Raw genomic sequence first — 21,968 nt, forward strand, 5'->3', positions numbered from 1 at the left:
CGCCGCGGCCCCATTCATTAGCGCCGGCCTCGAGGCGCGTGCCGGCTGGGACGCCCCGCCCCCAGCCTCAAGCCCCGCCCCCAGCCTCAAGCCCCGCCCCCCGCCGTACGGAGCCGGGCTCAGCGCGGGGCCGGCGGTGGCGGGGGGCGGGACCCGGAGCCCCGAGCCCCGAGCCCCGGGGCCTCCCCCTGGGACAGGCAGCAAAGTGCTGGGGCAGGGCACCGGTGTGAGTTCCCAGAACAAAAAAAAAAAAAACAAAAAAAACACACACGAAACGCGTTGACCAAAACACTTTTTTTTTTTCTCTTATTTTCAAAGATTGTATAAAAACCCGCAACACTTTTGACATCAAAAATCCTTAACTCTAAAAAAAAAAAATAGCACCGGGGAGAGTGAGGAACCTTTACCGAGTACTAAAAAGGCTTTTCTGAGCTCCACCTCTCCTTACAACAGCGTTACAGACGCGCAGGAGGCTCCGGACCAGGGCCCGGCCGCTGCAGCCCCCAGGCAGCCCCCCCGGGCCCGCTCGCTCCCCTCCTCTTGGTTCGCTTTCCCCAAGTCCTTTCCGATTTTTTTTTCCGTTTTTCTTTCGAAGGGAGAGGAAGGGCCGTGAGGTGCGGCGCACGAGGTGATGGGTGCGGCTGAGCGGAGGTTACACGTTCACCTGCTTTGGAAGATAACGCTCCCAGGACTGAACGGCAGCAGGACGGGCAGAAGGGGCTGTCCGAGCCCCCCCCCAGCACCAGCAGAGCCCCCCCCCGATGTGGGACGGGTGCCGGGAGGTGCCGGGGGGGGGCCTCGTCCCTGCGGGGTGTGCACGGCGGCAGGTTGGGGTGCGCTGCTGCAGCGCGGTCACTGGGGAGCACTGCACAGAGCGGGGGGGGACTCAGGAGTGACCCCCAGGCAGCATCAGGAAAAACGCCTCGGCCTTCAGCTGGGATTTCAGCTGGGCTTCCCCTGCTGCAGAGCCCCGCAGGCGGCCTCAGCGGGGGGACGGGAGCAGGCAGCGGCGACGGCACAGCCCGGGCGCAGGGGGGACACCCGCGGGCCGCTGGGCAGAGAGGTAGAAGGAGCAGGGGGAGCCCTCGGTCCCACGGGTGCCACAGACCCCGGGTGCGTGCGGCACCGAGCACCCAGCACTGCACCGGCTGCGGCTCGCCCCGACCAGCAGGGGGGCTGCAGGGCGAGCGGCCCCGGCGCAGGGACACGGGGTCCCGGTTAGGGCAGCGGCGCTGCCACGAAGCCCCGCGGTGGCCGCCCGCTGATGCTCAGCCCCGGGGGTCCCGGCAGCGCTGCCCGGTGATGCTCGGAGGGGCTGCGGCGTGGATGGCGGCGGCCACTGTGCTCTGTCCTTCCTGCCCCTGCAGCGCGTTCATTTGGGAAACGAATGCTCAGAGAACATTTTCCTCTGCGGACGCTAGAGCCCAGATCCTCCCTGCTCTGCTTACTCTTTAACCTTTCAATCCACTCAGCAGGATTTGGAAATGCGAGGAAAAAAATTGTAAATGCTTTGAGAAGGACGTAGTGAATATTCGTAAACTACAGCCAAACATAGAAAACAGTATCTCCCTGTAGAAATATTTTCTAACTAGAAAAGTAATTCTATCAGCTCACAGTTCAGTTTCAGCTACATTCAGGTCTAGGAGTCTCCACATTCTTATGTAATGCCTTAAAGCAGCAATAGACGTTAAACAAAATTAAAGTTTATCAAAAAAAGTCTTTTTTTTTAAAAAAAAAAATAAGATTTGGTTTGTGTATCCTGCATGTTCAGTGTACGTAACCTGACCAGGGTCCCTTACACCTGCTGCTGCAGTTTGGGGATTTTTTGGCAGTCATTTCAAGAGAGGTTTTGTTTGTTTAGGAAAAGCAATCAGCCTCTATAGTCCGCGTTTGTCTGCAGCACGCCAGCAGCTGCCTCCACCACTTTCTCCTCTTCAGCTCTGGGGTAAAATGGAATATTTAATGCTCTGGAGGAGACTTCTCGCCTCGTCAGTGATGCACGCAGCTTCCTGGGCTGGGTAATTAAAGCTCTTTTGTCCGTCATTTCCTACGTATCGCTGTCATCGGTCCCTTAAGGAAGGGTTACCCTGCCAGGTTCTTTGGTTGAAGTTCCCCCAGCCCTGCTGCAGGGCCGTGCGTCCTTCCCGCAGCGGAGGGACGGGGACGGGGAAGCCGCAGGGGCCCGCGGGAGAGACTGGCGGTCGCATCCTGCCCTCTCCCCCCAGGCAGCTGAGCTGCGTCGTTACCCGAGAGACGAGGGACGCTCCGCTTGCTATTCACAGGCAAAGTAATCCTTGAGCGGGGTGAAGAGGTGCTGGATGACGGGGATGCTCCAGGACCTCCCGAGCAGCTTCTGGCGAGCCCCGCGGCTGATGTTGGAAACGTCGGTGTAGTGGAGGGGGAAGCCAAAGATCCTGCGGAGCAGAGGCATGGGGTGATGCTTAGCAGCTGGCCCCACCAGCCTCCTCGCCTCTCGCCTCCCTTCCCCTGCCCAGGGCAGCCGGTCCCCACGCCTCGTGCTCCCGCAGGAGCCCCGAAGCACCCGCGGAGGTGCCCCTGGCAGAGCTGGCAGGGGCAGAGAGCCTGCACCTCCTGAGCCCCCGAGCCTGACCGACCGTCCCTGAGCATCGGCCACAGCTCACCCGCTCGGGACACTTCCCCACAGAGCCTCAACCTACAGCCCATCAGATGCAACACAAGTGTCCCGTGCTTTCCCGAAGCACAGCAATGAATTCACCTCACCGGAGGCCTCTTGTAGAGCCTCCCCGGCTTCCCTACCGAAATACAAGAGACCTCGGCAGGCCACTGCCCTCGGGGGCTGCAGAAGGCGTCCGATGCCAGAGCATCACTGCTCAGGGCGGCTGCAGGGGAGGCAGAAGCCCTGCGGCCCCGTGAGCGCAGCACGGCCGCGTCCCGTGCAAGAGCCAGCAGCCCCGCAGCGGCCGGTTCCCCCAGCACGCCTCCAGCAGAGCTCAGGCCGCTCAGTTAGAGGGAGATGCTGGCAGGGATTAAGACCCTGGGGTGCTGGCTCTTTTAGGACTGGATTACAAAAATAAAAGGAGAAGCAAAACTGAAGAGCCACCAGTAACGTCTCAGCCGAGAATCAGCACTAGCCTTGAATACTGGCCAGCGAGAAACAGACACCAAAAGGCTGAAGACAATAGACCGTTCCTGCTCCCTCCCAGCTCTGTGGCAGGTCCTCATGCAGCTCTGCCTTGCCCAAGGCCAACAAATCACCCCCGCGTGGCGCCGAGTTGTTGGAGGGCACTTGCCAAAGCTCGCACCCTGCTGCCCGCTCCAGCCAGATCAGAGCGGCTCCTCCCAGGCACAGAGCAAGAGCTTTTACCCAGGGCATCGCCCATCCCGAGCCACCCAACGGCGACGTCGGGAGCCCGTGGGTCCCTCTGCTCCCCATGGGTGACCTGAGGCAGGGACACACAGCGCTGCCTGGCCGCAGCCTGCCCAGGGCTGGGAGCTGCGAGCCTCTCCCTGCTCCACTGCAGCAGCTTGAAGAATCCTGAGCACGATCTCCTGCGGCACCACTGGGACGGGGAGATCATGCTGGGGTTCAGGAGCAGAGGCACAGCACGGGTCTGCCCCGTGATGCGCACAACGGAGACCAGCGATGGCTCCTGCAGCCTCCTCCTCACCAGCTGCTAAGCAAGTGGCTGAACTTGCAGGAGAAGGTTTTGCATACATGCGTATGCATGTAAATAATAAAAATACTGCTCCCCAGCACAGCTCTTGCCGTGTGCACACCTCGCCCCACACGCCTGCTGCTCTCCAAATGCACGGGGAGCAGCTGTGGCTCTTCGGGTCCCAGCAGACCAGGGAGGTTTAACCCCAGCCCCGGCTGCCCCATCTGCCCGTGGCCACGGCAGGGAAGGGAGGAGGCAGCATGGGAGCCTGCAGAAAGGACTTGCAAGGTCAAGACCAGAGGGCGATCCTGGCTGGTGCCTGTTCCCTGTCCACCGTCCTAAAGCTGGGCTCCCCAGGCAGCTGCAGCCTTCGTCACAGGGCACCTTGCACAGGTTGTGCAGTGCCAGCCCAGTACCCCCAGTGCTCGCCCAGTATCCCCAGTGCCTGCAATGCTTTGGGAGGAGCCCTGAGCCCCTGCCCACGCTGAGGCACCCACGGGCCCTGCCCCGGCCACTCCACAGAGACAGCTCCGGGTCAGAGCCACGTCTCTACCAGCTGCGATCGGACCAAGCCCAGGTGCCACCTCCGTGACAACGGCTCGGTAGCTGCTATTTAACTTTCAAATCCCTACATGCCTCTGGCTCAGCTTTCATTAGCTTTAATTCCAACAAATATTGGCAATTTAAATATAAACATGGAAAAACACTTAGCATGAGTCCGTGTTTACTGGCTGAGGCCTCAAGAGTGCCAGAACTCCACCTTTTGCTGCTAGGAACGTGCGGTGCACAGGGCTGCCAGCGACCGGTTTACCCCCAGCCATTCCGCTGGGTTTTGAGGTGAGCTCGGGGCTGCTCCGAGGCGTGCGCAGGGCCTGGAGCGGCGCAGCCAGGCTCAGCCGAGCACCCCCATTTCTGGGCTCTCCCCTGGCAAACCCACGCTCGCGCTGACCCACACAGGTCACCCGTGCAGGACCCCCGCAGCAGCCCCCACCTTTCACAGAGGCGGGTGCACGCGTGCATCTCCAGGCCAGGGAATCCCGAGCACCCTGCTCACACCCAGCACGCTTCCCTCCGGAGGCTGCAGCCCTGGGGACAGGGACGCCGCTGCACTTCTCCCAGATTCTCATCATCGCTCGTTAGTGAGCACATCACCACCCGCTGCTCCCCGCAGGGAAATCGCACCGCCTGTGCTCCGGGGCGCAGGGGAAGGGAAGGCAAGCACCACGAAACCAAACCAAACCACGGCGAAAATTACCTGTTCATCCCCGGGAGGTTGCCCCAGAAATAGCGAGCTCTGTGGGTAGCAGATATCTTGATAGCGTCGATCATAACCGGGTTACACTGCAGCCCGAGAGAAGGGAGAACAAGTTAGGGGGGGGTCAGTGCACGTCTTCTGCTCCCATGGGTGTGTGCGGGTGCCCCGGGCGCCTCGAGCCGCAGGGCTGCGGCGCGGTGAAGGTGCAGCACGGCCCTGCCCTGCACGCGGGGTCCTTCCGCACAGCACCACGCTCCTCCGCCGGTCCCTGCGTCAGGCGGCAGCATCGGGGCTGTGCCAAACCGCAGCCAAATGGCACAGCCTGGCCCGCTCAGCGCGACCCGGCACGCGCCCGGCTCCTGCGCCCTTCCCGAAGCCGCGGCGCGCCCTTACCTCCAGGAAGCGAGAGATGTCCCTCTTGTCGTTGACTCTCATGGCCACCACGTTCTCAAACATCCAGAAGAAGGGGCGCTCCTCGCCCGCCTTGGGCCGGGCGTAGTTGAGCAGGTGGTAGAACTCGAAGAAGAGCCTCCCGGTCCCTTCTGCACGGGGGGAAGCGGGAGTGCTGGGTGGGGACCGGCCGCGGCCCCGCAGGGGAGGCTGCGGCGGGGGCGTGGGGGCCGGCGGGCCTGGGTGGAGACAGCGTTTGGCAGGCGGCCCCCATGCTCTGCGGCTCAGAGCGGGGCCGCCGCCACCACGGAGTGGTCAGAGACGTGCGGCCCCGGACCCGAGCATCCCGGGGGTACCCAGCCCTCGGGGGCGGAGCGGCCTTACCGTACAGCGCCTTCCTGGACGGGCTGACGAGGGACAGGTCGTTACAGGGGCTCCCGCCGATCACCAGGTCAAAGGGACCCCACTCCTCGATCTGAGCGGGCGGACAGACCCGGTTAGGAGGCACCAGGCGGGTGACCCTCCCCGTGTGGCTGCGGCACAGCCCCCCACGGTGCCCCCAGCGCTCACGTTTCTCTTGGTGATGTTCCGGACGTCGTGCACATAGGTGATGTTGCCCTCGTGCCGCACGGTGCCCACGGCGATGGGGTCCTCACAGATCTCGGAGGCGATGTACTTCTCCACCTGGATGCCCAGGTCCTTCAGCACCAGGTACCCTGCCCCGGGACACGGAAAGGGCTCTGAGGCAGCTCCGCTATCGTCAGCCCCCCAGCCTCCTCCGGGAGCACAGAGATCCGGGCGGGTGCCGTCCCAGATGACTTCTGGGCAAGCAGCCCCCTTTTTGCTGTGTTCTGCCATTTAGGTTTGCTCCCAGAAAGCAGAACGGCCGTGCTGACCCAACTGGAGCCAAACCAGTGCCCTTGGGCACTCCTTGTCTTGCGGCCGGGTCCCCAGCACCCCCACAGCTCTTGCTTCTCAGTGTGCCAGGGCAGCCGAACAAAACTCCCTCCCCTTCCTTCCCCTCCTCCCTGCTTCCAGCCCCATCCAGCAGGAAGGGTGCTGCTGCCCTCACCCCTTCTGACGGGGACCCGCCTGTCCCTCGTCCCCCTCTCCCCACCAAGCTTTCCAAAACAGGCTCGAGGCTACGAAACACCCAGGGCTGCGAGCCCTCGGAACAGTGCTCTTCCCGTGCCTTACCTGTTGCTATGCCGTCGAACAAGGAGAGCACTCTGATGGGTCTCCTCTTGGCTGGGGGCACTGCTGGGTAGATTTTGGGTGCGTCCTGCGATGGAAGACAGCAACGGATGAGTGGGACCAGGGCTGGGGGATTTTGAGCTGTCCCCGTGCCCTTCTCAGCCCTCTCCCCCCAAACCCAGCGTGCCAGGCTTATCCTTACGTATTCCTGTCCCTTGTCGCTGGTGAAGAAGTCCTGCAGGCGGGTGTTCCAGTCCTGCCGGCGCTGCAGCACCCCGTAGCTCCGCTGGGGCTGGCACATGTAGCAGTTCCAGGGCTCCTGCTCTTTTGCCTTGGCCGACGTCCCTCGCCCCACCAGGACCTCCAGACACTCTACGCAGAAGCACCTGCCCAAAGCACACCACCTCGTGCCCGTCACTGCCAGAAACCCCGTGGGGTCACCCCAGCCTCCCCTGCAGCCCCCCCTGCCATGCACCACAGCCCTATGCCCATGTTGCAGGATGCGCTTTGCAATGGTACCCTGGCATTTAGGGCTGCTGACAAAAGAGCTCCTGCCACCCTCACCGGGATCTATTCAGGTGCAGCCTGGCTCTGAGGGACAGACAGGCTGCACTAGGAGGTGCTGGTGGCACCGACCCACGCACAGCCCCGCTTCCCCCCAGCCCCGCACCGAGCACTGCAGGAGCCCCTGGGGGCGCGGGGGTCCCACCTGCAGCAGCTGGCGTTGCTGCAGAGCAGCAGCTCCTTGCCCTCGCAGCAGACGGTGCAGTAGGACTGGTAGCCGTCTTCATCGTACATGTAGAAGAGCTCCAGGAATCTATCCTGGCAAAGGAGAGCCAGGAGGAGGGAAGGGCGAGGATCAGGATCCGTGCTCAGCGCAAGAACAGGGAACACGGCTTCGCCCCGTCCCCGGTGCACGCCGAGAGCTCGGAGATGCGCACCCTCGGTGCTTCACGGGCAGCACCCAAAGCACGTGGGAAGCAGAGAGGAGAGCATGCAGAGGGACAACCCCGTGGTGGGTACGGGGTCCAGAACGGATTCCCCACCCCGCCCCATCCCGATGGTGCAGCTGGAGCCCCGCGCCCGCACCGCAGCCTCCCGCTCAGCCCCGGCACGGCGGCTCTTACCCTGCACGTCTGGCACAGGCCTCCCTCGAACAGCGGGTGGAAGGTGGCCGGGTTCCTCCTCCCGCAGGACAAGCAGCTGTCTGAGAGGCAGAGAGCTCCGCTCACCCGGGGCTCGGGGTGCTCCGCACCAGCGGGTGCCCAGGGCACAACCAGGCGCACCCACCCAGGGTGATGGGGCTCGGCGCAGGATCTGCGCCTCCGGAGCGGGGCTGGAAACGCCCGCAGGCTTTTGCCCCGCTGTGGGCAGGTCCTGGCCCAGCTGTGGCTCCCCCAGGGAGGATCGGAGCAGCTTGTCCACAAAAACAAGCAGAGGCCCGTGGATCTGCAGCACCACCCCCATTTCTGTGCGGTGCATTTCAGGAGGGACTGACGGGTTTTGTCTAGTGCTGCCCTCGGGCACCCACATCGTCCCCAGGCCCCTTCCCAAGACAGGACAGGCAAGCGATTACCTTCGAGACTCCCGCTGTTGTTCGTAACTTCGGAAACCATTTGCTCTTTATAAAATAAAATATACAGAAGTAGATTTAGCATTCCTTAACGTAACAAACTGGAATTGTGCTCTACTTAGAACTGACTTATTGCATTAAAACTGCACAGAGAAGGCAGGCTATGGGCATGTTAGAAATGTTGGGTGTACCCAGGGTGTACCTGCGAGTGGCAGACGGAGGGCTATGTCCCGATTGCTAAACCAACCCAGTTTGCAATGCCACAAAACGGAGGTGGTCTCCAAGGTGAGCAGTTAGGGGAGCCCAGCTCACCCTTTGGTCTGCCGGTGCCCTGCAGGGTGCAGGCGAGCGAAGCGAGACCACAGAAGCTTTTCCCTCGGGGAACCCCGCACAACCCACGCTCCTGCCAGCCCACGCCGCGCCCGGGTACCTCGGGTCTGGTCCTCTTCCACTCGCTGCTCCTTGCTGTTGTTGCAGAGGGTGGCCTTCAGCCTCTTGGTAGGGGGGCACTGCTCGAGGCACAGCACCTCCTCCGTGCCGTTCCGCAGGGCCCCGTTCTCTGCAAGGGACAAGGGACAAGGGACGGGCGGCTCGGTGGGGACGCCTCAGGGACGCCTCCTGCCCAGCCCTGCAGCCAGGTCCCACCTCAGAGCCCCACAGCACGGCCCCCGGGGGGTACATGGGGGGTACATGGGGGGATGGCACCACCCTGCACTCCAGGGGAGGGCATCCCTGCCCCGCCTGCATCCTCCTCCATCACGGTGCAGAAGATGGGTGCTGAATTCCCGCCCCTGCTCCTTTCCCTTTCCCATCCCAGCTTGTGCCCTGTGCCAAAAAGGCTCTAGGCTGGGGGAAGACCACCAAGGGAAGACCCAAGTGGGACCCTGCCCAGTATTTCCTCAGAGCTGGCAAGCTTCCTCCCATCCCCTCCTCATGGGAGGGCTGGGTTCCCGCTGCTCTTCCCAGAGCCCACCGTCCCCAGGGAGCCACGGATCACATCTGATTTCCAGCAGCAAGGTTCCTGAGGGTGCTTTACAGGGTTTTCTGGCAAAGCTGCCCCAGGGCCACCCCAGCCAGGCCAGCACAGCCACTGCAGAGGGCGAGCAGCTCCCCCAGGCCCCCGCAGCGTGCCCAGCTCCTGCCCCTGCGCACCTGAGGTTTTGGGCGGCCGCAGCCCCTTGAGGCCCAGGGGCTTGAAGCCGGTGAGTGCCCAGTCGATCATGGGCTTCAGCTGCTCCTCCAGGGACTCCCCGGGGGTGGCTGCAAACGTCTTCCCTGACCGGCTCCGGGCAACCTGCCGAGACAGGAGGGGTGGCGGGGGCCACAGTGACCGGGGTCCGGGGTGACCGGTCCCCTCCGCTCCCTGTGCACCGGGCTGGGCTGGCCCCGGCACGGCAGCAGCTGCCGGATTCCTGCGCTGGGTGTGCCGTGGCCACGCTGGCCCCCAGCGAAAGGAAGCGAAGAGAAGGCACAAGAAGTGCCCGCAGGCTTGCGGAGCTGCAGCCAGGAGCATGGCTCATCCCCTGGATGGGGATCAGGCCCACGGGGCACTCAGTGCCAGCCCATCCTAGGGAAGGATCCCGGAGTGCCAGGCACATCCCAGTCATCAGCCCAGGACAAGTGTGCCTGGTGTGACACTGCCTGGCGTGACACTGCCTAGCAATTGCTCCCGATTCCCCCGGGAAAGCCAGGGCAGAGATCAGCCCCATGTCTGGAAACCTCCCAGCAGAAAGAGGCAGGTTTTCCTGCACACTTCTGTCCACGTAACCCCAGCACAGATGGGGGGGGGGGGGGAAATGATTAATTGTGGATCGTGGTGTGGGCTCCTTTTGCTGAGAGCTCTCAAGGTGACTCACATGCATCATCCAGAGCCACCCCAAAGGCAAAGCCAAGCCACGTGCCATGGCAGAGCAGCGAAGCCCCAGCCCCCTTCCCGCAGCGCCTGCATGCACCAGGGCTCGCTGCTCGCAGCCGGTGCCCAACTTTCCGGCGGAGGCTCCTCTTCCTGCCCCCAGCCAGCATTTCAGTCGTTTCCTCAGCACCGAGCCCCCGAGGCAGCCACCCCAGGCCCCAGCCCTGGCCAAGCCCAGCTCGCTGCTCCCCCAGCCCCCGCGCTGCCCGCAGAGCCCAGCGCTTTGCTTTGTGCCCTCCCCAGCCGCAGACCCAGCTCTGCTCCGCAGTTACCTCCAGGGCATGGAATATGGCTCGGCGATAGGAAACCAGCTTATTAAACGTGGCAGAATTGAAATGCTGCCTAAAGGCCATCAGCCCCACCAGCTTGTCTGCAGAAACCTAGGACAGAGCGACAAAAGCTCAGCGTTGGGCACGGGCACGGCTCCTTCCTGTCCCCCATAGCACGGTGCCCTCGCGCCCTGCAGCGAGCACCGCTCTCGCGGGGAAGCCAGCGCCGGCTTTGCACCGAGAGCAAGCCAAGCTGCAGAGGGGAGGGGGGCAGCGGCATTGCACATGCAGCTAGGACGGGCTGTTTGCACCCTCTGCTGGCACCGCACCTCTGTCAGCGCAGCCGAGCGCCATAGCAAGGAGGGCTGCAGGAGGGCATCGCGCACCAGGGCAGGGAGCGACCGGGGACGCCTGGGACAAGCCAGGACAGAGCCCGCAAAGGGGCCAGGCGGGGGTCTGGAAGGGGATGGGATGTCACCCTGCCCCGCTGCTGGATCCCGCTGCCAGCCCACAGTGGGTGGTCAGTCGCTGGTTACTGGCACCAGAGCCACGAGAGCACACCAGAGCCTGCGCTCCAGGCAAAACGCGGTGGGTCCCTGCCCTGGGGAGGCTGCAGGTGGACACGTGCACACCACTGGGCGCAAAAGCAGCCCCAGAAAGGGAAACAGGCTGCAGGAGGAGGAGACCTCGGCCTGTCCCCAGCCAGGAGAAGCAGCAGGCTTACCTCGGAGAACTTCCCGTCTCCAAACCACTGCACCCATCGCATGCCCGAGACCGCCTGGCGCTTGGACGTGGCTCTGTAGGAGACGACGATCGCCGGCCACCAGGAGAAACCTTTGATCTTTCCCCAGACGAGTTCCCCAATTCCAAATTCCTTCCCGTCCTGAAAGCAAAAGATAGAACAGATAAGCAAAAGAGCAAGCACCCACCCATGCCTTATCCCTGCACGCCGCCAGCCCTGTGCCGAGCCTGGCACGCCGGCACACGCTGCCTGCTCCGTCCTGCACCCGCAGCCGTGCGTGCCCACTCCTGCCTGCCCTCGCGGGGTCTCTGCAGGCAGCACAGAGCCCATTCCTGCGCTCACACAAGCCAGGAGCGAGGAAGCTCCTCCAGCTGCACCACAAAGGGCTTGCAGTCCCAGGGAGGGGAACGGGCAAGGCAAGGGGGCAGCAGCTCCCGAGCAGCACAGACATTCTCTCCCGAGCCCTGAGCCCACCGGTCACGTTTGTCCAGACAAACTCGGCTCCTGAGCTGCCGTGCATGGCCCGTGCTGCCGGAGATGCAGCCCGGGATGCCGCGGGTCCCGCCTGGCTGCAGGGGCTTGGTGTTCTCTGGGCTCCCGAGCAGCCAAGGCAGCTCCTTGGCTCAGCAGAGCCCCTCTCGATGGGGCCACAAAGCAACCCAGGGAGAGGGCAGCCCCCTGCCTCTGCTTCCCCCAGGGCAGAACAGAAAACAAGGCAGAGCTAAAACCGAAAGAGAAGGGCTGGGGAAGCTGGTGAGACCATGCCAAGGGCCTCCAAGCTGCAGCCCAGCAAGGAACACGCCGACAGTGCTGGGACCAGGAGTTCTGCACGGGAGCTGAACGCTCCTTGGAGCTTTGTTCTGCAATTAGGCACCTAATTATGCAGCAAAACGCTATTGCCCAATTCCTGCACGTCTCAGGCCCTGCCCCGACGCCTGCAGGCACTAAATCATTCTGCAGCTCCAGCAACTTTGTTCCCCTTCAGCATCTCCCGACAGAACCACTTTCTGCCCGTCTCCGCGGGGCACGGCTCCCAGCCTAGCGCACGCCACGCTCGGGGGCTGTTGGCAGCGCTGCAGCACGGCACAGACAGCTCAGTGCTGCGGCGGGGCCCATCCTGCCACAGGGGACGGGGATCCACCACCCTCCCACCGCCCAGCACTCGGGGAAGGGGAGGCACACAGCGGCGAGGCTGCGGAGCACGCAGCCCCCCGTACCTGGTACTCCAGCGCTATCCGCGCCTCTCGGCTCTCCGGCTCCTCAGCCGCCAGCTCGGCGGAGCCGTTCTGGCCCTCCTGGGAGCTGCTCCCCGAGAGCGTGCTGCTGCTCTGCGACGAGTCCCGGGAGTCGTCCTCCGTGAGGTCGATGGTGGTGAGGACGGGCATGGCCGATCGCCTCCTGGAGCTCTGCGCGGGGGAGCGAGGTGTGAGCACCCGCGGGGAACGTGGAGGGTGCAGGAGGGAGCAGGTCCCTCACCTGCCCCTGCAAACGGCACGTCCCCCCCCCAGCCTCTGGAGCCAGGGACCGGAGAGCACGGACCAGGGGCACTGCTGCGGCTGGGAAAGGATGGGAGGAGAGGGCCCAGGACTGGGCACATCTACAGGAACATGGCTTTTGTTTGTAAGACACACAGGCAGCAGGGCAACTCTTGCTCTCTTCCCTTCTCTCTCCCCAGTCCATCCCAGGCAGTCAAAGCACCCAGCACAAAGCAAGGGCAAACAATAGCACACACACGCACCGCCTCAGAGGGAAACTGAGGCACAGGGCAGCTGCAGTGTGCCCAGTCAGCCACCCGGCCGCACGCAGCAGGACCACGCACGTCCCCGGAGCCCCGGGAAGCCTTCGCCCTGCAGGGCCCTCACCCGCAGCGGCGTTGGCAGGTCCCTGAGATTCTCCTCGCTGTTCGTTTCCTTGATTTTCATCTCGTGCCGGGTCTGCCCTGCCTGGAAGATGAGGCGGACAGGAGGCTTCTGCCTGAGGCTGCTCTCCCAGCCGGCGCTGCCCCGAGGCCGCATCTGCAAGCGGAAACAAAGAGGTCCGTGGCGTGGCCGCCTGCAGGGCGTGAGTGGCACGTGGGGACAGGGACAGGGACAGCAGCGGGGACAAGGGCCCGGGGAAGGCAAGAGGAGTGCGGTCGGCTGCAGGAGGCCCCCGGGGTGCAAGACCCTGCCCTTCACTCTGTACTCTGCAGCAGCCCCCCTGCGCCAGCCCGGCACCTCACTGCCCCGCGGCAATCCCCAGCACCCCGCGTGCGGGTAGCAGCACCAGCGGCCGCTTAAATCAATTCATGTTTCCAGGCATCGTGTGCATCCTCGGCTGTATTCTCCCCCTTCTCCCCTACAGCCACAGCAGCACAACAGAAAGCAGCGGGAGGCAGCGGCTGGGAGAGCCGCGGGCGCCGGGCAGAGCTCACACAGCACCCTGCTCACACGGGGCTGTGCTCGGTCCCGCAGCCCAGCCCTGCGGAGGCTCCGAGGGCAGCTTTTCCTCTGTGGTTTGCAGCAGCCGCAGTTTACAAAACAGTCTAAACCAGGCATGCTTCCGGCATCCGGCATAACAGTTTCAAAATGAAATGAGATTTTGCAGTGGGCTTTGCTAGCGAGCAGCCCCTGAGCCCAACGTAGTGGGAAAGCAGAATTTTCACCCAGCTGAATTTATGGCTCTCTCTTTGGGAAGCTTCATAGTCACAGGCAGATCTCCAGCCTTGGGGTTTTATTTCAAAGTCAAGACAATAAAGCCAGAAGGCAAAAATGCTTCCAGACCCTAGAGGTTTGTCAACCTAGTAAACAAAAGGGAGGGGGAGCAAAACTGGGATCCAGCCCCCCAGCTGCTAAAACCAGGCCACCCTGAGAGTGGGAGCCACGAGATGTTTCTGTCCACCAATACAGCAGACTTTTTAAGGAAAATATCCGCACAGTAAGAAATTAAGACTGCTGCAACACATAGCGGGCATCACTACATTACATACCACACCCTCCTGCTGCTGCTGACATAACGTAAATCACCTAATTTCAATATGAAAACAAATATTATGCTTGTAAATGAAAAATGCATCTGCTATCGGACCATTCCCTGGCACTGCACACGAGAGCCACAGCAGCAGGGCCACGTTCCCAGTTAAGACGGGAGGGCGAGGGCCCCGGCCGTGACGCTGGCACCAGCTGCCCCCGCAGTGTGTGGCTGCCCGCGGGCAGCAAGACCTCGCAGCAGCCTCGGCGCACACTCACCTCCTGTGCCTCCGAGAGCGCAAGCGGCCAGGACAGGTCCTCCTTGGAGAGTTCCTTGCTCACCCTCTTGTTCTTCAGGGTCGGCAGTCCCAGGCTCCCAGCGTCTGCACGAGAAGCCAGAGCAGGCTCAGCTCCACGAGCCGTCCTGTGCCTCTGCCCGTGAGAGCAGCCAGTCATGACCTGAAGAGACTGAAATCTTGCAGAACCATGGCTGAGAGCAGAAGACAAGTGGCGTCCTCGAAGCTGCCATGGTTGTGCTGCCACCACAGCAGTCCCAAGCCCCAGACCTGCTCTAAAATCTGCCAGGGACTTGAACAGCAAGTACGGGGATCTTACGGATCTTTGTGTTTCTGAAGCTCAGAGGCACAACAAAACTGTGCACCCACTATTCAGGGCTTCATCAGTTCATTTAAAGCACTTTCTGAAAGAGGCAGGTTCTGCCATTCCCTCCAGCAGGGCAGAGCTTGGCAAAGAGCAAGCGGCTTCGCTGGTGCTGCCTGGGCTTCCCTAGGGCCAAGGGCCAAAGCATCCTCCAGGCATGGCCCCACCGACCTCGGTTTCTATTCCCTTCTAAAAGCAGAAATCTTCCCCTGACCTCGTGAGTCCAAGAGCCAGGATCTGGGGACCATGCCCAGAGCATCCCAAACCCAGGACACATCCCCTCCGTGGCAGCAGGCAGCTGGGACATCCCCAGCCCCGCTCACCCGGGCACGGCACAGCGGGACTCACCCGGAGCACTGGGCTTCCCGTTAGCCTCCAGAAGAAGGGCAGGCGTGTCTTTAGCAGCATCCGTGCAGTCCCCGTTGAGGCGGATCAGCCCTGCCCTGCAGTCCGCCTCATCCCGGCTGTGGTTCTCCTTTTTCATGGTTGCCTGTGGAAGCATCAGTAGAGAGGAAATTCAGCCACCCAGAAAGCCCCCCGGAAAGGCAGAGCAGACTGCGTGCGCCACCCAAGCCAGCCACAGCTTATTCCCTTGGCAGCTCCCCTAAAGCACCCAGGGGGCAGGCAGAAGGCTCTGGTTGGAGATGCATCTGGAAGTGCTGGGCGCTGATGAGCACCTGGACAAAACCTCCCCAGGCATGGCCCTGAGGATCCACCAGCTTCAGCGAGCAGAGGCCCCAGCCACAGCCCACTCACATCCTTCGGGAAGCGCCGGGGCTTTTCCCCAGGGCTGGCCCACTGTGGCCGCTCGGAGCTCCCAGGCTCCGGGATGTTCCTGCCCCCACGGCCACCAGCCTCACCGTGCTCCCACCACCCCACAAACCTGGCAAACCCAGCAGCGGGGCAAGCGGTTACAGAAGCGGGTACAGCAGAGAGCAGGACATGGGGGAGCAAAGTCCTGGCGCCTGCCGCACGTTCAACTCCCCTGAAGGCCAAAGGGGCCTGGCTGCAACAGGCTCCAGGCAGGAGACGCAGAACCCGCCTCAGGAGATGGGCCTTCCCGACACCGAAAAAGCAGCAAAAGCCACTTACACACGTGCAGGGCGCGTGGTAGGGAGGGCAGCAGGCGTGCAGGCAGCACCCACGCAGGGACGGTGTCTCCTGTCCCCATCACAGCCCCAGCGCTCGCCTCCACACCGCTTAGACCAGACTGCAGCTCCAGCAGCTCCCAGAGCCGAGCTGGCCGTGGGCACGCCAGCTGATGCAAACATCTGCATTTACGGGCATTTGCACTTTTGTCGGCCACTCGGGCACTCGCTGCTCTTCACACGGGGACACGCAGCTCTGCGCAGCAGTGCGGCCGGTCGATAACCTCCCCGTGGCTGCTGTAATGATGCTTTCGAGCCCACAAAGCCAAACCCGCTGGGCATTTCTAGGCCGAGCGTCTTTACGCGCAGCCTGACCCCAAAAGAGCAGAGCAGAAACCAGCCCAAGGCGGGCGTTTCCAAACATTCCCACCACCGAAACCTCTCCCACCTCCCCACGCCGCCCGGCACCCTCTGCCCTGGCGGAGCAGCCATTTCGCTGCCGCAGCTCCGCAGGCCGCGCACGGCGCTGTGAAGCGAAGGGTTCCTGTCCGCGGCCGCCCGGCACGGCTCGGGCACGTCCCCTCCCCAGGCGTGCCCCCTCCCCGGGCACGCTCCCCCCACCCACGGCCAAGGGCAGCGCCGCCTGCGCCCCGTGCCCCCCGGCCGCCTGCCCCGGGGCCGCCCGGCCCAGCCCCGGCGCAGATAAAGGCTGCCCAGGCGCTCCCCCGGGAGAGGTGGGGCCGCCTCGCCTGCACCCCGCCGCCTCTGCCTTCCCTCGGGTGCCCTTCCTGGATCCTGTTTTCGGAAGCGGGAGCTCCCAGACTCTCCCAGAGGCACCCAGGGCTGCGCTAACGAAGCTGCCTCATTGCCGGGCTATGGATCTGTGCTGCGACTTGCCCCTTCGCCAGCACAGTCATTTCAGGAGCACGTAACGCAGCTCGACGAGCTACGGAGCGGTCGGCTTTACCCCTCTCCAAGGCCCTTTGAGGAAGGGAAGGCAGCCCCCCCACCCCACCCCCAGCCCCACACAGACCCCAGGCCCCGGCCCCACCGCCCCTTCCCGGCGCTCCCGCTCTCGGCATCGGCTCCAACTGCTTCACTAACAATTGAGATTTCTGCTTTGAGATCATCTGTCAGCACCTCTGGCAAACAAAGACCAGTCGGGGTTTGATGTTTCAGATGCAGCGGGCTGCGTTAAAACCCTGGTAAAATCCAAAAGTGAGCGAGGGCAGGTGGCCGCCCGGCACCCACCTCTGCACACCGAGACCCCGGCTGCACGTCCCCCCCCCGCCCGCCCGAGGCACGGCTCCTTAACAAAGGGACGGGAAGGAGGAAAATGGCACCGGCAGAAACCTAAAGCTGAGTAAGCCCCTACAGCTGTGTGCAGAAATCCCGCTGCTGCAGCACATCTGCTCCAGACCCAGCGAACAATTCCTGGGAGCTGCCCAGACTCGCCGGGCTGCCCCCGGCTGCCCCAGACCAGGCTCCCGGCCCCGGCCCCGCGCTCCCCGGCCCCGGATGCCCCCGGACGCAGCAAGGCGCCGCGGCACGGCGGCACCAGGCCGGCTGCTGGAGGGGCTGCTCCCAGCCCCAGCCTGCAGAGAGCAGGGGCAGCGAGCACGGGCAGCAGCGATGCTGCCACAAAATCCAGCGCATCTCACGCAGGAGTCCATACGGCAAGGTGGGACAGGACACGCTGCTCTCCTCTCGGCGTGGGAGCACAGGCGAGGGACGGGAATAGCACTAGGCTAGCGTGGCTGTTAAGGTCCAGGGAGGACAGCAGCAGGCATGGCCTCCTCCCAGCCCCACTTGCGAGCCCTGCTAAACATCCGCAGAACCACACCAGGACCTTGAGGGGAACCTCGCCCTCGGCCCTCCCTCAGGAGCCCATCTGGGAGAGAGCCCAAGCACAGGAGTTCGCAACTTGCACCCCAAAATGGCTTTTCCTTTCTCCTGGGGCTGCGCAGGGCCAAGCGCTGCAGGTCTGCAGGCAGTACTGCCCCCGCCAGCCCCGCGCTGGCCACAGCCACCACGTGAGCCCACGGCAGCAGGGCCACTACATCGCTGCGAGGGGCCAGCACAGCCACGGGGAGGGTGACGCAGCGGCCACCTCCCACCCCACCCCACGGGAAAGGTAACTCATGTGGCTGCGCTGCGGGATGCGCAGCCGGGACTCCAAGCACTTCCCATGTGCCTGGCTCAGTTCTGCTGCCTGCACAGGGAGCTCCAACTTTTTCTTTTGCCCAGTTATAAAGTGGAAAAAGAGTTATTACATCGACAGGACGCAAGCTGGAGGGCTCTGCCAGTCCACGGGCCTGGCTGCAGATGCAGGCACAAGCGCAGACATCTCAGCTCACCAGGTACGGGCAGGGCCTGCAGTGAATGCATTGCTTGCTCCATGCACTTCTCCAGCTGCACAGACTGGGATCGCTCAAGGACATCCCATCACCGTCCTCTGATATGCAAGCAGGAAAGGGAACATTATACCACAACCAAACTGCAAAGCTAGTTAAATGCTTGGTTTCCAAAAAATCTTCCCCTAGGCAGCAAATACCCATCCCTTCTCCTCTTACTGCTGGCTTCTGCACCGAGCCACGAAGCTGCGCACCCGAGACTGCCCACCCTGCTGGTGAGGGCAGCCCAGCGGGCAGCTCCCGCAGCAGCCGCAGTCGTCGCGAGCCTCACCACCTCCTGCTCCAGAGCAAGGCTCAGCTCTTTGTCATTGCCTCCCCTCACAGACACACACCAACATGTGCACACAGGGCATTACGAAAATAATAAGAAACAGAGCACTCCCCTCACATGCTTCTCTCTCACGGGGGGAGGAGAAAAACAGCACCAGCGTTTGCATTGCTTAATGCACTACAAGCATACAGACATACGCTACGGCGATACAGCTCGTAGAAGAACCCCTGAAGAATGAAATAATCCAGAATTCCAGCTCGGATGTTTAAAGCTCCCTGAGAGGCTGGCGCTAGCTGCAGCCCATGACACTGCCTCGGTGACCAGGACATTCCCTGCAGCGATACCCCATGGAGACAATGAACCCGCTGACTCCGGATCCCGCCCTAGTTTTGCAATACCAGTTTCTTTAAAGTTTGCCAAACTGGTTAAAGACCATGCCATAATGTTAACTGCTTAGAGAGCCTGCTGGCCGCAGGATGCCCGCTCGCTGCCCGGCCAAGCTCACCGCAGCCCGGAGGTGCAGAGCCTCTGCGCTCACCTGTGAAGCATCCTGGTGAGGCTCAGCCTCCCGGCCCGGCTGGCCTCGGGGACCAGGGCAGCTCCCCTGGCCCAGCCTGGGCAGCTTTCAGTTTTACCTTCTTGAGAAAACAGAATCGCCCTTATCAGGTCCGTTTCCCCAGTAGGTGGAGAGATTGCAGGGGAGACAGGCGGACTTTGCCTCCAGACAGGGGCATGCATATCAAAAGGCTGGAGGAAAGCATTTTACATGATGGCTGGGATGGCAGCCATCACCCAAGCCCTGTTTGAATAACAAAAAGAAATAAAAGACCCCAATGGCCGGGGCTAGCTCCCTCCAGCCCCGGCTCCTGACGAGGGCTCTGGGCTATCACACACACAAATGGCCTTTAACTGTCCCCAAAACCGAACATTTCCCTCTAATCCTGCGAAGAAAAGAGTCGCTGGGTTGGCAGTTTAGTAAGAAAGGGAGCCCATTTTGGCAGATATGCTCATTAAAAGGCCAGCCTCTCCCCTCCCCTGCCCTGTTTCCTGTGCCTGGCCCCTCTCCCCGCTCAGGCTCTCCCTCCGCACGCCCGGGCTCCGGCACTTCCCTCCATTTTCCCCCCCGTTTCCTTTGCTGCCCTCCCAGCCCCGCCGCGCTCCCCGCCGCACCGCCGCAGCCCTTTTGTGGCCACCCCCGGGGTCCAGCAGCACGTTGCCCCTTCGCATTCAGTGAAGCTTGGTTGAAAGAAAAGAAACAAAAAACAAACCGGCCCCTCCTCTCCCAGTGAAGACCAGGCCTGAGAAGTCTCCTGGGCAGCCACCATCACAGCCAGCCGCTGCTCCAGCCGCTCTAGGCTCTTTACCATGCTCATCTCGGTCTCGTCCTGCCGAGCCGAGCCGCGCCGGCTCTGCCGAGCCCCCTGCCCGGGCCGGTGCTGCCTGCGGGCAGGGCCGGGGCCACAGGGGCTCCGCCGTCGCGCAGGTGGGTCTCGGGTCTCGCTGGGCAGCGGAGTTCCTCCGTCCGGAGCGGCTACTGCATCATCGTTCCCCTGCACAAAAGGAAATAAAGTGATGACAACGCCACCTCGCTGTCCCCGTCTCCCCCCCGCCGGCTGCTTCCAGCAGGGCACGAAGCTCCAGCCCCTCCCAGGGCCCAGGGCCAAGACCCCCGCACCCCTGCCTCGCTGCCCCATCACCTGCTTGGAACCTAAGTGGATAGAGGCAGAAAGGCAAAGCTGCTGCTGGGGCAGCGATCCCAGACACCTCGTTCCTCCTCCTGGCCCATTCCTCTGGATGCAGCATCACCGAGAGCTCCCGGGCCCCCGCCCCGGGTGCCCACCGCTGGCCCCCGGCACTCCGGGGGCTTGTGCCCCCCTCCGGGGCCACCCCGCGCCCCCCTGCGCTTCCCCGATGCGCTCCCCTCCCCTGGCCCGCCTGCGGAGGAGCTGCTCCGGGCTTGGCGGGGGGAGGATGAGGAGGAAGATGAGGAGGAGGAGGAGGAGGAGGCGGCGGCGTTGCCCCGGGCTCACCCGCTCGCCCCCGCCGGCTCGGCCGCTGCCCGGCAGCCCAGCGCCCCCCGGCTCCGGCCGCCCGCTGCCCTCGGTGCCCAGCCCGGGGGTGCCTTCACGCCTCAGCGCCGGCCGGGAGCCGCCTTCCTGCGAAAGGAGAGAAGGAGAGGGATGATGTCCTGACAGATCGCCGGCCCGAGGAGAGCAAAACAAAGGTGTTCCTGCCCTGCACGCCGGTGGCACCGCGGGCTCCCGGAAGCCCTCCCGGCTGCTCCCGTGCCCGCGGGGAGCCGCTGCCCACCCCCGGGGCCCCGCCGAGAGCCGGGCCGGGCATTCCCCGAGCCCCCCGCCCCGAAGCCAGCCCGTGCCGTGCCGCCGTCGGGGGCCTGGGGCCCCGCGGCTTTGCCGCGCTCCCGCCGCAGCCCGGGGCTCTCCGGCGCCGTCGTCCCGACATCGCCGGGCTGCGGGGGAGAGCCCGGCAGGAGACCCCTCCGTGACAGCCCCGGGACGGGCCCGGGCTCCGCCGGGATCTCGCCGAGTTGCGGCAGGAGCCGGCAGGGCCGGGCGCGGCACCGGCGGGGCGGGGAGGGAGCGACCGGGGCCGGGGCGAGCCCCTCGCCGAGCCCCCCGCCGGCCCGCCCGGGGGCCGAGCGCCGGCAACAAGTGGCGGCGGAGCCCGCTGCCCCCTCCCGCCGCCCGCTGCCCCCTCCCTGCCGCCCCCTGCCCCGCGCCGCCGGGGCGGCAGCGCCGCGACCCCCGGTAACCGGGCGCGGGGCGGGCGGCCGGAGCCACTCCCGCAGGACCCGGTGCCGCGTCCCCGCCCGGCCCATTGTCCCCCGCCGCCGCCGCGCTCAACAAAGCCGCCCACGAGGATGCGCCGCGGCTCCGGCCCCGGTGGCCCCGGTGGCCCCGGTGGCCCCGGCCTCCCCCCGCCGCCCTCCCCGCCCCGGTGCCCGGCCCCGGGCTCACCTGCGCCGCGGCGGGACGCGCCGTCCAGCGGGGCCGCGCCGCCGCTCGCCGCCGCCCGCGCCCCGGCCGGCCCCCGACAGCCCCGCGCTCCGGTTACATGGCGCTTTAACCCTGCCCGTGCTGGGCAGCCCCTCCTCCTCCGCCGCCGCCGCCGCCCCACGCCGCCCGGCGGGGGAGGGGAGGGACGCGGGGCCCGCACCCCCCGGCCCCCGCCGCCGCCCCCGGGCCGCGCATCCCCCGGGGCCGCGCCGTGCCCCGGAGCCCGGCACCCCCGGGGCTCCGCACCCCCGCCGCGCCTCCGGCGCCCCGCGGGGCCCCGCATTCCAGCGGTGCCCCGCGCCCCCGGGGGCTCCCCCGCTCCGCACCCGCGGGGCTCCGAGCACCCCCCGCCGCTCCGCAGCGGAGCCCCCGGGGCAGGCGGAGCCCTCGGCCCGGCCGAGCCGCCCCGTGCCCGCGGCTTTCCATCAGCACTCTGCCCCCGGGCGCGCACCGCGGCGCGGACAGACAAAGCGGCGCAAGTTTTACAATAGTTCTTCGTTTGTTTGTTCTTCCCCTTCCCCGTACGGAGGCGAGCACTTGCGAGGGCCGTGCTGGGGCCGAGGAAAACAGGCTGCACGTCCCCTGCCCGAGACAAAG

General features: G+C 64.4%; 1 protein-coding gene across 4 annotated transcripts; it reads right to left on the bottom strand.

The window, feature by feature from the left end:
- Positions 1–281: 281 nt before the first annotated feature.
- DNMT3B (DNA methyltransferase 3 beta) lies at positions 282–21,486 on the bottom strand. Of its 4 annotated transcripts, none has more exons than XM_066978348.1 (21): positions 21,333–21,486; positions 20,385–20,510; positions 19,623–19,904; positions 14,930–15,071; positions 14,201–14,304; positions 12,836–12,988; positions 12,191–12,379; positions 10,956–11,114; positions 10,235–10,342; positions 9,203–9,344; positions 8,481–8,609; positions 8,054–8,098; positions 7,605–7,684; positions 7,187–7,299; positions 6,680–6,863; positions 6,481–6,565; positions 5,854–5,999; positions 5,668–5,758; positions 5,287–5,435; positions 4,894–4,979; positions 282–2,414 (listed from the first exon to the last, which is right to left on the bottom strand). In XM_066978348.1, exons 3-21 carry the CDS (start codon positions 19,725–19,727, stop codon positions 2,273–2,275), a joined length of 2,352 nt encoding a protein of 783 aa, XP_066834449.1. In that variant the 5' UTR covers positions 19,728–19,904; positions 20,385–20,510; positions 21,333–21,486; the 3' UTR covers positions 282–2,272. The 4 variants fall into 4 exon arrangements, with proteins under 4 accessions (XP_066834449.1, XP_066834448.1, XP_066834451.1 ...); XM_066978347.1 differs by having other exon boundaries at positions 5,287–5,522; XM_066978349.1 differs by having other exon boundaries at positions 283–2,414; positions 5,287–5,522; positions 19,719–19,904; positions 21,333–21,485.
- Positions 21,487–21,968: the final 482 nt, after the last annotated feature.

This window comes from Anser cygnoides, chromosome 16 (genome assembly GCF_040182565.1).
Source record: "Anser cygnoides isolate HZ-2024a breed goose chromosome 16, Taihu_goose_T2T_genome, whole genome shotgun sequence".
NCBI classification, from domain to species: domain Eukaryota; kingdom Metazoa; phylum Chordata; class Aves; order Anseriformes; family Anatidae; genus Anser; species Anser cygnoides.